The sequence below is a fragment of the Brachyhypopomus gauderio genome, chromosome 5 (assembly GCF_052324685.1).
Source record: "Brachyhypopomus gauderio isolate BG-103 chromosome 5, BGAUD_0.2, whole genome shotgun sequence".
Taxonomy (NCBI): domain Eukaryota; kingdom Metazoa; phylum Chordata; class Actinopteri; order Gymnotiformes; family Hypopomidae; genus Brachyhypopomus; species Brachyhypopomus gauderio.
Genome location: NC_135215.1, coordinates 29,435,942 through 29,448,308, shown reverse-complemented (window position 1 = coordinate 29,448,308; position 12,367 = coordinate 29,435,942). Strand labels below are relative to the sequence as shown.

The 12,367-nt window shown below is 43.1% G+C and overlaps 2 protein-coding genes across 3 annotated transcripts in view; one reads left to right on the top strand and one right to left on the bottom strand.

Moving 5' to 3' along the window:
• Positions 1–5,026, bottom strand: part of appl2 (adaptor protein, phosphotyrosine interaction, PH domain and leucine zipper containing 2) — a 14,229-nt gene extending 9,203 nt beyond the window's left edge. The window contains exons 1-5 of the mRNA XM_077006956.1: positions 4,648–5,026; positions 1,296–1,394; positions 1,110–1,169; positions 802–873; positions 117–204 (exon numbers count right to left, since the gene is read on the bottom strand). Of these exons, the coding sequence (XP_076863071.1) occupies positions 117–204; positions 802–873; positions 1,110–1,169; positions 1,296–1,394; positions 4,648–4,701 (373 nt within the window). The 5' untranslated portion in view covers positions 4,702–5,026. The remainder of the gene's footprint in view (positions 1–116; positions 205–801; positions 874–1,109; positions 1,170–1,295; positions 1,395–4,647) is intronic.
• Positions 4,929–12,367, top strand: c25h12orf75 (chromosome 25 C12orf75 homolog). Of its 2 annotated transcripts, XM_077006958.1 has the most exons (7): positions 4,961–5,327; positions 6,333–6,413; positions 8,670–8,694; positions 10,141–10,173; positions 10,327–10,406; positions 11,263–11,304; positions 11,392–12,367. In XM_077006958.1, exons 2-6 carry the CDS (start codon positions 6,371–6,373, stop codon positions 11,265–11,267), a joined length of 186 nt encoding a protein of 61 aa, XP_076863073.1. In that variant the 5' UTR covers positions 4,961–5,327; positions 6,333–6,370; the 3' UTR covers positions 11,268–11,304; positions 11,392–12,367. The 2 variants fall into 2 exon arrangements, with proteins under 2 accessions (XP_076863072.1, XP_076863073.1); XM_077006957.1 differs by lacking the exons at positions 11,263–11,304; positions 11,392–12,367 and adding an exon at positions 10,720–11,251 and having other exon boundaries at positions 4,929–5,327.

The window sequence follows — 12,367 nt, the reverse complement described above, 5'->3', positions numbered from 1 at the left end:
AACGTTACAGTGTAGGTAGTCCACAGTACAATATAGCTCTGACTGCAGCACTGCACATTTGAGGATTTCAATTCATTTCTTTTTCATGACCTTTACAATATTTAACACTGACATACCAGTGAGGTCCTTCTCTCTGAACTGTACCATTGGAAACACCATCTTGTCAGCAATCTGGGTGGCCAAGTCAGCATGCAGGGAGTTTAGCTGAGAGAGAGAGAGAGAGAGAGAGAGAGAGAGAGGGGAGGGGGGGAGAGAGAGAGGGGGAGGGGGAGAGAGAGAGAAGAAAACCATGAAGATGGGAATAAAAATGACGACATGCATTTGTGAGGAAAACCAACCTGCAGCACAACACTCAAAACAAAATTCTTTACATCCTGAAAAAATAGATTGCGTTCAGATGTGTGGTAAGAGATGAAGAGGTGGCAGGTTGTGGGAGAGAGCTCAAGCTCAGCGCGCTAGCGTCTAGGCCAGGCTACCTACAACCTTGACCTTGTTGGCTAAGAAAGCATCTTCCATCTGTTCCCTCACCCCCCACCGGACACGCATGCTGTCTCCACCTGTGCTACTGCAGGGTACCTCCACCCATGCTGGGGCTACTTACCGCCACACCCACTTACACCACCAACAAACACACATATACTTACCTACACATGTTTAAATATATACTGTTTTACATATTGTAGGCTAGGCCTAAACACATACACTGAAATATACTCAAACAGAGACATATTACACACAGACTCAGTCACAGAGGCAGATGAACACACACACACACACACACACACACACACCATGACTTACCTCTTCCACTGTTTTGGCAAAGTGTTGAAGCATGTTGATTACCTCTTCATCTCCCTTCCCCAAAGCAAAGTTCTGCAACATCAAACAAAGCCATAATGACTCAGAATCCAAAACCCTGAATATTTCTGCACTCATCCATCAACCCCACTCCGTCTGGGCCCAACTGGGTTGTAAATAACCCTTTTTAGGAAGATGGCTACAAGCCATCAACAATTTGAAAAATTGTTAGTCTGTTTTGCACTTATGACAACAATGCACAGTGATTACATTCCTGTAACACAGTTGGTAATAGAGCAGCCACACATCACCTGTTTCTCATATTCAAGTAACTGTTTGGAGAGCTGTTCTGTGGCCAGGGACATTTCATTCTAAACACACACACACGAGAGAGAGAAGTCCAGACAAAAAGAGAATTTATAAATTATCTGGGAGAATCCTAGACTTTTTTGCTGTCATACTGTGTGCATGTGCCCATTGTGTGTGTGTGTGTGTACCTGTGCCCCAAACACTCTTTGCATAGACTGCAGGAGCTTGTTGGTGTAGTCTGTGAGAGTCCCGGCATCCTCCTCAAACACACTGAGCAGCGAGCGTGTCTGAAACACACAGCAGAGTGCCAAACAGACGAGTGAGCGGAGACACGGCAGGCGAAGGTTCAGAGTGTTTCTCGGCAGGCCCTTGCGAGGGTGTGGTTCCAGAGCAAACAAAAGAGGAGACGGCCTTTTACAACTCCTGCGGCACCCAGCGATCCCGGCTGCAGCGCTACGGTGGAGCCCAAACATCAAACCTGCCAGACCTGCTGGCAGAGCCCCGCACCCTGCTCAGAGCAGCAGGGTTCGGCCAGCCCAGCGGTAGGCTGGCAGGCCGATTACCTACCACTGCTGCTCACACTGGAGGGGGGAGGGGCGGGGAGTTGTGAGGAGTTTAAGCTTTTTTCTTTCTTTGTTTCTTTCTTTAAACAATCTGACTTATGAATATTCATATTGCCTTTCAGCAGTATTAACCCACAGGAATGCCATTGGTCAGAAATGGGAGAATGCCTATGATTCATCAGAACACTCCCTAGGAACGCCAGCTCAGTCAGCATGCTTTGTGCATACTCATCAGAAGAGGCCATGTTTTTTTTTCTTTAACTAGGAGCAGTTTTATTTTGATGCCGCAAGGGACAACGCACTTACTGTGGCTTCTCATAACCGGCAGCTTTCGTCAGAGGCCAAGTTTTCAAATCAAAGTTTGTATGCAAAGCATCTCGGCTCTAAAGGTGCTCTAAATGAGTTCACTAATGCACACCACTCAGGAAATTTGCAAGTCTGGAACGGTGCCTAAAACAGCGTCTACCTGGTGTGGCAGTTATCGTCAGCTGTTGGAGGGCTGCTTCCAAGCTACTTCAGCAGACGGACAACGGGAATGGAGCCTGTCCCCCGGACGTCCTGTTCCTCCTCCCAGTGAGTACTGGGCTGGTTTTGGTCAGGGAAAGTCCTGGATGATCGTGTGTACGGTGCACCAAAATGTAAATCCCACGTCAGTGGCGTTACAATGGCATTGAGCAGCACCAGGAGGAGCTAGTGGGCCTCAGTGGTTGTGTGTGTGTGTGTGTGTACATGCGTAGCTACACACCAGGCCTTTTTGTGTGTGGCAAATAGGTGCGGAGATGGGACTGTATGTGACAGCTGGCCGGCCGACCTCTGATATGACTGCCCTCCTCTCTTGCTAACAAATACTCTGACACGAGGTTCATATTCACTGCAGGGGAGTGTGGTAAATAATGCTTGTAGCCTGGAGGGAATAGCCCACGACACAAGAACAGTGTACATAATTAGCGCGGTGCCGCATGCATTAACACCAGGCCTTCACATTACCACCAACCCTACATGCAGCATTTGCATCATGCGTCATTTTCACACATTTATACTTGATCCTTATTACAGATGTTAATAAGATGACAACAAGCTATAACTTCTTGTATTTAGTAGATGACCTGAAAGTCATTTATTCACTATATTGTCTTGCCCTCACAGTACAGGACAGGTCTTATATCAGAGCATTTGACTCGATTAATGTCTGACATCTTCAGCATGAACAGGTAGCCTGTATGAATATCTTTATGAAGTTTAAGATGAGTTTGATTTCAAGATGTGATTAGCTAATAAAGTTTTTGAAATCCTATTGCCAGTCAAAACAATTAAGATGTTTTTTTTTTGTCAAACACAAAAGCCTAACGCAAATTACCTCATCTAGCTTAAGTGTCTTAAGTCTTAAGCAATTTAGACTGATTTCAGAATAATTTTTTCATTCGAAGCCGTTCTGAATATTGAGCCGATTATGCTATGACTATTTAAGACAGAAATACCCTGAACTAGCTCCCAAACAAACAAAACTGGGTACCAGTCCCTAAAACGGTCTTTTGTTACACCCTTGTTAGGTGGCAAGATTATCCGACAATATTTCATAGAAGTGTTTTCACACACCGTCGCTCCACTGCTGTGCTCCATCTGCATCTTCTTCTAGCCGTCCGCTTTAAATTTAACTCCCTGATGCTTCCCTACAAACCAAAAAGTCTCACCCTACACCCTACATGAAAAGTCTCACCCTACACCACATCTCACACCCTTCATGCCTTAAGCACTGCAGGTCCTGAACCAACTCCTCAAGAGACAGTGCAGACATGCCTCTTGACCTGTAGGCTATAGTAGAACGAACAGGGGAATGAAAACCCACCACTTTGCCATTTTCAAGCAACTTCAAATGCCCGCCTCTTTAGAAAGAAACAGAAACAGGCACCTTTTATGTTACTTCCATGTAAATAACTAAAAGCTATTGTAAATCTCTCTGGACAAGAGTGCATGCTAAATTCTGTAAATGTATATTTGTTTTGAGCCGCATAGACTGATACACACTTGTTCTGTTTATATTTGATCACTCAATTTTAGCATGATTCACAAATGCAAAGCCTCATGTTGGCAGATGCAAGGTGCCTCTAAGAGTCCAGTATGTTATCAGTGACTCATCACATTCTGCACTGCAAAGTGCTCGACATGGATTAAATCCATCTTTTGGGAGGGCCATATCCAAGATCTCCATCAAACCCTCTTTTGCATACACTGCATGTGTTTCCCCACTACACAAATCTAGGCGCTTCAGTCAAAACACCCCTCAAATACAAGGTTGGGGAACAGGGCACAACAACTTCTGTTTCTAAAGAGGAGCCACAGTATTTAGTCTTTACGTGTTTTTATTAAACTATGTCCAATACGAAAGTTAGTTCGTATTGGACATTTCCAACAGGATGTAAACACACATCTCCCTGTGTAAAACGTGAGTGCTGGACCAGACGCTCCTGGTCCGAGACACAAACCCAAACCCAGACTCCTCCCATACAGAACGGGCCCTATTATTTTTTGACCGACCAGCCGCAAATGATGCATTTACTACAGAAATGACTCGCAAATAAATCTACGTGCCTGCAAAAAGTGAAAAACCCTCTTTCACATCTGATCTGGTCATTTGATATCAAGCCAATTCTAAAACAACTGTACAGTCCGTCCTGTCCAACTACTCCCGCGTTTGGCCTTTCCTCAAGAAGAAAACTACACAACTGTAAAATAATCTGACCGTTCTGTTTATCGTCATTAAGTCGTTTCGTCGACGTTGGTTACATGTATGTCCATTTGGATCACTGAAAAGGATTTCACAATTAATCTATGCGTGATGAGCCCGATTTAATCCTGCGGTTTCGACACATTTTAACATTACGCATAATCTGTAGTTTAATACAGACTGCAGGCTGGTTAAACATCTAACGTATTCCGTAAAAGGATGGATATTACAGCAAACAAACATTCACCCTACCTGAGGGCTATCTTGTAGGGCTTCTTCAAGCAGTAATTTATGTACGGCCGGCATCTTGCTAACTAACAAGTGATGGTGCTTGAATTATTCAGGACGTGGACTCGGTTTCCCAGGAAGCAGTGAGCCACTGCTGAAAAGTAAACGGTCACCACGCCTTCATTTCTTCACAACGTTTTATCTTTTAAGGGTTTGAGTCCATGGTAAAATTTAAAAATGTTATCTTCAGTTATCTTAAATGTCATTAATATGATTTAATTTCCATTGATAACAATTATTTTCACAAAAAAAGCTCGCAGTTGGGACCTCTGAGCCAACAGCGCCCCACAGTGGACGATATTGTTGCATTTGGATGCTCCGGTCTTGGAAACGCATGAGATTACACGTTTGTTGCGTTTTCACCACCATCTTTAGCCAAGTTATTCCTAGTATCCTAGTTATCTTTCTAGCTACATTTTGCAAGTAAACCAGTTTAGTAAAGTATAAGAAAGTAATTATCTATACACTAAACAACCAATAGATTACTAAATCAGTGAGGTCAGGTGAATGTCCTACTTAAACACACCTGGTTCAATTCGTCAATCAAGTTCCAAGTTTAGTGGGTCTGTCTGAGTAGCGTGATCACCACTTTTCTTGACTCTGGCCATCCAGGACCAGATTCCCTGGGACCGAATGCTTTGAAGGTACTTCACAGGAATTAATATTTATTCATGTTTGCCAAATGGAAGTGGGAAATTAGCATTTTATTAACATTTGAGTACTTATCAATAGCAATATGAGTTGTCTGATGTTATGAGGGTCATTCTTCCTTTCACTGGTACATTTGCAGATAGTGGACATTGCTTTTAATTTGGCCATCTCAAGGCTGGTGTCCTCAGTGTAAGTGCAACAACAGCACATTGTTTACACCAAGCCTCTCATACTTGTTAAGTGTGCCAAATAATTGTTCTGGGTTCTGCTTTTCTAATGCATCACCAAAATGTTCTCCTCACACTCCTCTATCATCCAGTGTCTTCACCTCGGTGTTACACCAGCCTTGCCTGAAATATTTCCATAACTTCTAAACTTAAATATAGATTTATGTTAAATATAGATTCCGTGTTTATATTAAATATGGATTATTTCCTCACTGAAGAAAGTCTTATCAAATGCCATTCTGCAAATACCAATGAGAGATCCATTTTGCCTATGAAAAACTGAAGGTTCTTGGTTTGAATGAAATGTCTGTTTGTATAGTACAACCACACAGCCTGTGTCTTTTGGTTGCTTCAGCCTGGATGAGCTGTAGACACAGCGTAGTCTTGTCTTTGCAGTCTCCCATGGAGTGCTGAGGTCAGGGGTTATGAGTGTGACACACAGACACAACCTGAGTGTTAGGCTCTTCTGAAGATCCTTTTGTTGTTCAGTGGAAAACTGAAGGCTTGCCATTTGCTGATCTCGCTCCCCATCAGACCTTGTTTCCATGGCAACCCTGTCAGGGTGGAGGAGACAAGCCAATCAAGAGGGGAGAGCATCTCCCTCCCTCCCCCTCTCTCTCTCTCACACACACACTGTGGTACTGCAGACCATTCCAGGCTGTGTTGGAGAGGCAGAGTGTGAGGCACCCCGTACAGTGGAGAAGTGCTGTCCTCCATTTATCCACCATGTCCTCTCCCTCTAACTGCACTTAACTCAGTCCCTCCTCCCAGGAAGCTGCTCTACCAGACAGACTAAGTGGAATGCCAAAATGGGTTGTGGAAATTCCTCTGCCACCAACACCACAGCAGCAGGTGAGTGTGTGTGTGTGTGTGTGTGTGTGTGAGAGAGAGAGAGAGAGAGAGAGAGAGAGAGAGAGAGAGAGAGAGAGAGAGAGAGAGGGAGTTTGTGTGCTGTTTGAGAGCAACAGTGTTTTGTGTAAATGTATACATTTATAAATACACTCTGTAAATTATGGATTCCTAAATGCATTCTGTGTGTGTGTGCATGAGTGTATCTGCGGGTGAAGTCGGTGCAGGTGTAATGCTGTGTTTACCAAGAAGTCTTTCTGGAAGTCGGCATATCTGAAACATTGTCCCCCAGAGAGTCTATATGGTTGACTAGTGTCGTGTATGAGTCACATTTGAGATTTTATAGCTCCCAAGTCAGTTAGCACCTCATGGTGGTAGGAGGCCTGACATGAAGGAGGATGTGTGTGATTCCTTGGCAGTTGGCAGGTGGAAGTCACCCAGTTATACACCAAGTCTTATTCAGCGATGCACACTGGGACATTTTGGTTTTGAGAGAGGACAAGCCTTCTAGAAGGGTATACAACTGGTTTTTGTGGTTACACGGTTTAATTTATTGGGATGTGCGTGTGTATGTGGTCATTCTGGTCTCCATAGCCGTATATGCATTTGGTGCCCAGTACACACTGTTCCCAGAAGTGAGTATCTGTCAGTGACTCCCTCCACTCTACAGATGTCCTTGTCTTCCCTCTGCCGTCCTAGCCCGCTGTTTGTCTTCTCTCACCATCCATTGATTCAACTTCAAAGGCCCAAGCTGGTGTGGCAAAATAAAATCTCTTAAGTGATTACGTTCTGCTATGATCTGCCATGGTTTGTAGCAGTATCTTGATGTCATGGGGTCATGTGTTGCCTTGGTGATACAATAACAGCTGAAACCTTTCTGAAGCACAATTGCTGTTCATTCTTAGTCATGCTGAACAGGAAGGCTCTCATGCAGTGACCTTATCAGTCCCAACCAACCTGTTAAAAACACTGCCATTCATTCACCAGAAAGCCTGGAGTCCACCTGCTTCAGAAACATTTCTTAGCCCTTGTATCCCTTACACAGGATAGCCTGGGCACCTTGTCTGAGCCTCTACAAATGACAATTTTTATTTTCTCACTGTTTTCAACCCACAAAGTCTGAGGTTTACGTCTGATCTGGAGTGTTTTATTCTGTTGTACATCCCATCAGATACTGTGTATGCTGTACTTGGAAACCATTTAGAGTTTATATGAGCGAAGACAAAGACTCTTCAGACCCTCTTTGGAGAGGCAAGGCTCTTCAAGTTTCTCAGTCATGACAGAGGCCCCAGGCACTGTGACTTGATCAAATAAATGCATTTGCACATTTCCAGGCCTGGCAGCGACGCTCTGGGTCCTTCCTGTGGTAGCGATCCGGGTGGTGTGTGAACAGGCACGCTGTTGTAAGAGCTTCCGGTCCCACACGGGGCTGAGTGGAGTCGCTCTACAATCTCACATTTATAACTGCAGGGCAGAACTGCCCACCAGGGTTTCAGTCAACTCGATGGACTCCACAAAATAAGTGTGGTTGAATTAGTGAGTATATGCAGCATATCGCCTCAACAAGTCCTGCACTACTGCTTCTTTGTACACTTTCAGCAGGAAGTGCACATTACTTATGATGATTAAACAATGAGACCAATACTTAATCTTGATTCCTTTTTAAAACATTTGAATACCATTTTCTTTATATCTATATTTTCATTGCATTTCTGTTTGTATTTTAATTCTGTACGTTATACAATTTACTGAACTCTTATTACATGCTTACACAACACTCCTGAACCACAGTAGATTGGACGCTTGTACTCTGAAGAACAACAATAATCTTGAACCTTAACAATCCAATATCCTTGATTGCACTGAAAAATGCAACTGCTGGCACATTTTGCTGATGGTAACCGGTTAATGTATTGGAGATCCAGGCCTCCCATATTTTGAGGGCTTTTGTAAGTGCCAGTAGCTCTTGTTGGTGAAAGTGTAGTTGGCTGGACTTGTTTCACAGTAGCCACATAATGAGAATGCAGTGCTCTACCCTATAAATCAGTGTCAAGACTCCACTCACTGGCACAAGAGACTTTGTGAGTCGGGCTGGGGACAAGTCTAGAGGGCCTGTATGAGGAGTCCTTCACCTGCTATTCAGTTCAGACAATACCCCACACACACACACACACACACACACACACACACTCAATGTGCTGCAAGGGTACTTTTTACAGAACCAATTATATTAATAGTATATTTTTGGTCCCTGCACAGGTCCTGCTGAGACTGCTAAAGATGTGTAAGTGTAATTTTTTTTTCTCTATTAAATATTAATATTGAAACTTTGAGAATTCTTCACTGCAAGTTCCAGACCCCATGCGTTGAGTATATTCCAGTATACTTAAAACACGAGATTAATCCTGTCACGGTCTTGTAACCATTAAAAGACCAAAAGTTGCCACACTATCCACGGCTGTTTATCAGTGGATACTGTGGTAAAGAAATGTTTTCGTTCCAGCGATGTGCCCATACAACTTCCAATATACGACCTAAGTGCTTAATTTGTGCGGGATCCTCCATGTCTCGTATTTGCGGCCTGCACTCATCACTGGGGCGGGATGATTTAAGCGGGCTTTACTGTGGCCACGTAAGCGTAGTTGAAACTTGAAGCACGTAACTTGATATCCGTAGCTAGCTAAAATATAACATCATGAAATTGCCAAATACTGATTTATCTTATTTATTTACGTTAAGCCCTAGTTACCTTTTAAGTTCGCTGCCCCAAACTGCCCTCCTTATCGACCGTTTACGAAACAGAAAATCTTCCGCAACACCAACATTGGTTGTAAAGGTTGCTAAGTAGCGAATTTAAATTCATATCCATCCTATTTTAAAGAACCCTAATATCAACCCGTTTTGTGTATCAAAATGTTAATGTGTGCACGCGAGCTTAAAGCCTGGCAAATCTTACCCTTTTCAGTTAGTGGCTGTAGAGACAGGACAGTGCTGCTGACCAAGCCTGATTTATGGCAGACAAAGTCCATTACAGGCGAAGCTAAAGTTAGGTGAATCAAAACAAAACGACCCCTGTGTGCAATAGTGCACAACAACCCCAGTACTTGCTCACCCAGTAAATCTGTGGGTATTTGGACATTTTCTAAACTGAATTTGTGGGAGAGATATAGAGGCAGCCTACTCCAGCTTGTGTTCACTGCACTGGTAACACAGATGTTTGTGGTAGTGTTGGGCTGAGGAGCCCGAGGGCCTTGAACACACCCTGCCCAGTCCAGCGTTCACATCAGCACCACCTTGTAACCTCTGAGGCCCAAGACACTTTCCTCTAAATGCTGTTATGGGAACAGCTGCTTCTGGTCCAAACTCAAAATTGATTATAAAATATAAGTTAATCAAAACAAACTGGTAAGGAACACAGACTGGAGAATTGAATAGAGTTGTTTAGAAATGGAGTGTTTTGCTCAGAGTTGCACTATGGTCCTGTTTTGTATTTGTCTGCAGATCAACACACTTGAGGTCTGGGACATCGGGTTATCCTCATACAATGAATGTATCATTTAGCATTTAATTCTTTCAATCATATTACCAAAGTGTGATAACTTTCATGGCACAGACCTGACAGACCAGTGTCTCCTCTGTCCTGTGTTTGTGTAGACAATTATGTGTAAAACATAGCCCACCTTTTGGATATAAAGTGATGAAAAATCTAAAATGAGATCTTTTGTAACAGGACAGAAGAGCCATCACAAGATGAGAAAAGGAGGTCAGTGAGGTGACTTCTTTAACAGCTTCAACTGTGTGTGTGTGTGTGTGTGTGTGTGTGTGTGTGTGTGTGTGTGAGAGAGAGACAGACAGAGAGAGAGAGAGAGAGAGACTGAGACTCTGACTGTAAAACCTTTTGTATTGTTTCCTGTAGGAACTATGGTGGAGTTTATGTGGGTTTACCAACAGACATGCCCACAGTAGCATCCAGCCAGTCTAAGTCCTCCCAGAAAGGTAAGCCACTACAATCACTGCTGTTTAACAGTGTATTGGGGAATTGAGACAAAGCTTCAAGATAACTCCGCAGCTTGAAACTGGGGGGCATTACCTCTGTATTATACAAGCCCAGATAATAGACACTGTGGTGACTGGGAAGTCCATATTAGTGTTTTGCTTCACTTCAGATAAGTTGGTAACTGGTAAGCCTGAAACTATTACCACTAGAGCTGGAATGGGGACACAACCAATTTTTAAGATCCTTTATATACATATATATTTGATGGACATCTTTCTTCTGACAATTCATACTAATGAGGTTTTCCTGCAGATTCCTCTCCGAATCTGGACCCATAAACGGACTCTACACGGCTTTGTCTTTGTCTTTTTTTATTTTGTACACAAGTTAGAAATGACATGGACTGTTGAACCAGTGCAGAAGCAGGATTGTCAGGGTCTTACCGAGCCATGTTCCATCTGTTTGGTAAATGAGGTTGGGCTAAAGACCCTAAAATATTTGTATGAGCTGTATGTACAGTGACATTTCAGAATTACAGGAGATTAAATGTTCCTGGACTTCTCTGAACCAGATGCAGCTAATTAGTATTTTCATAATACCACAGGGCATGAAACCCTGTGTGTGTGTGTGTGTGTGTGTGTGTGTGTGTGTGATCTCCACCTCGCATGACCCATCACCATCTCTTCAATTACTTTTTAAAAGGGTTCCAGGGAAGATCACACAGGTTTGTCAGCCTTTTGTGGTTCACGAGTCCACCGGTTGGAGGCATCTGCTAAACCTCAAACCACTCAAATCTGAAATATTAGATTTAATCAATTTACGTCCATTCTGATGGGTCCTTTTGTTCTTTTACAGACTAGCATGTCCTTGAAGTAACAGCAAGAGACCATAATACAGGTGGGCCAGATTTGACTGCATTTCCCTTTTGCAAATTGCTTAGAGAAATTACAGTGGTTGAGTATCAACATAATTATCCAATTTCAGCTGGTATGAATTTTCCATCTCTTGTGGATTGCTGGAAACGTAAGCAAAGGACAAGCGGCTTTTTGTGGATTGGCGGATGAGCAGAATAGTGTCTGAAGAGTTTTTGTTCAAATGATCCTTGGGTGACCTCGCGGCCTGCAGGGAGTGGTGCGCGATGTGGATCTCCAGGAGCTGTTGCGGGCTCTCTTCTAGGAGTACGGGAGCCTCCGCTCTCTCGTCCTGTCTGTTCCCGCCAGCAGAGAGGCTGTTCGTATAAGAAAAGATGTCTCCGGTGTTAAAACTGCACTGGAGTCAATATGGTAGGGCATTTATCGCTCAGGAATGTGCCTGAACTTCGACCGCAATGAAGTTGTCAACATCCAAACCTCTGATCAACTCCAGGTCTCTGCAATAAAGGACTACCATGCATCTACACTCAAGTTTGTGGGATATTAGGTTTATAGAGAATTCTGACACAGTTGTAACAGTTGTACTTTGATGTTATTGTATGGAGGGAATTAGTTAAGACATACTGACCAGATTTTATGTAGTACGGACTTAAGCTGTCAGATGAAGCAATTTATCACCATTTATTGCCAAATGAAAATTACATTACTACAGTAGTTACATATTCTATAATTGTTCGATACATGATCACCTCGGTACATTATGTTGGATTAAATATCAAATACTAAGGTCAATCCTTTAGGCCTATATACACTGTTTTGCTATACTAATACCATTTTAAGAACAGGACTTGCAACTAAGTTGAAATGTTTCTGTACATCAAAGATTGTGCATGATGGCAAACATAGTCTCTCTATGTACACGCAAGTGCTCATTTGTTCCATGGTTGAGTTTGCTAAAAAGCAAATGGTTTTACAAGTAGTTTGGGTACGGGTTATGTAAGCATAGCTTATATGGAATGATGAATGTATTTCTGTGTTTTTATAGCCTTGGGTGGAAGCAGAAGTAAAAGTGTGAAACTTCAAGAGTA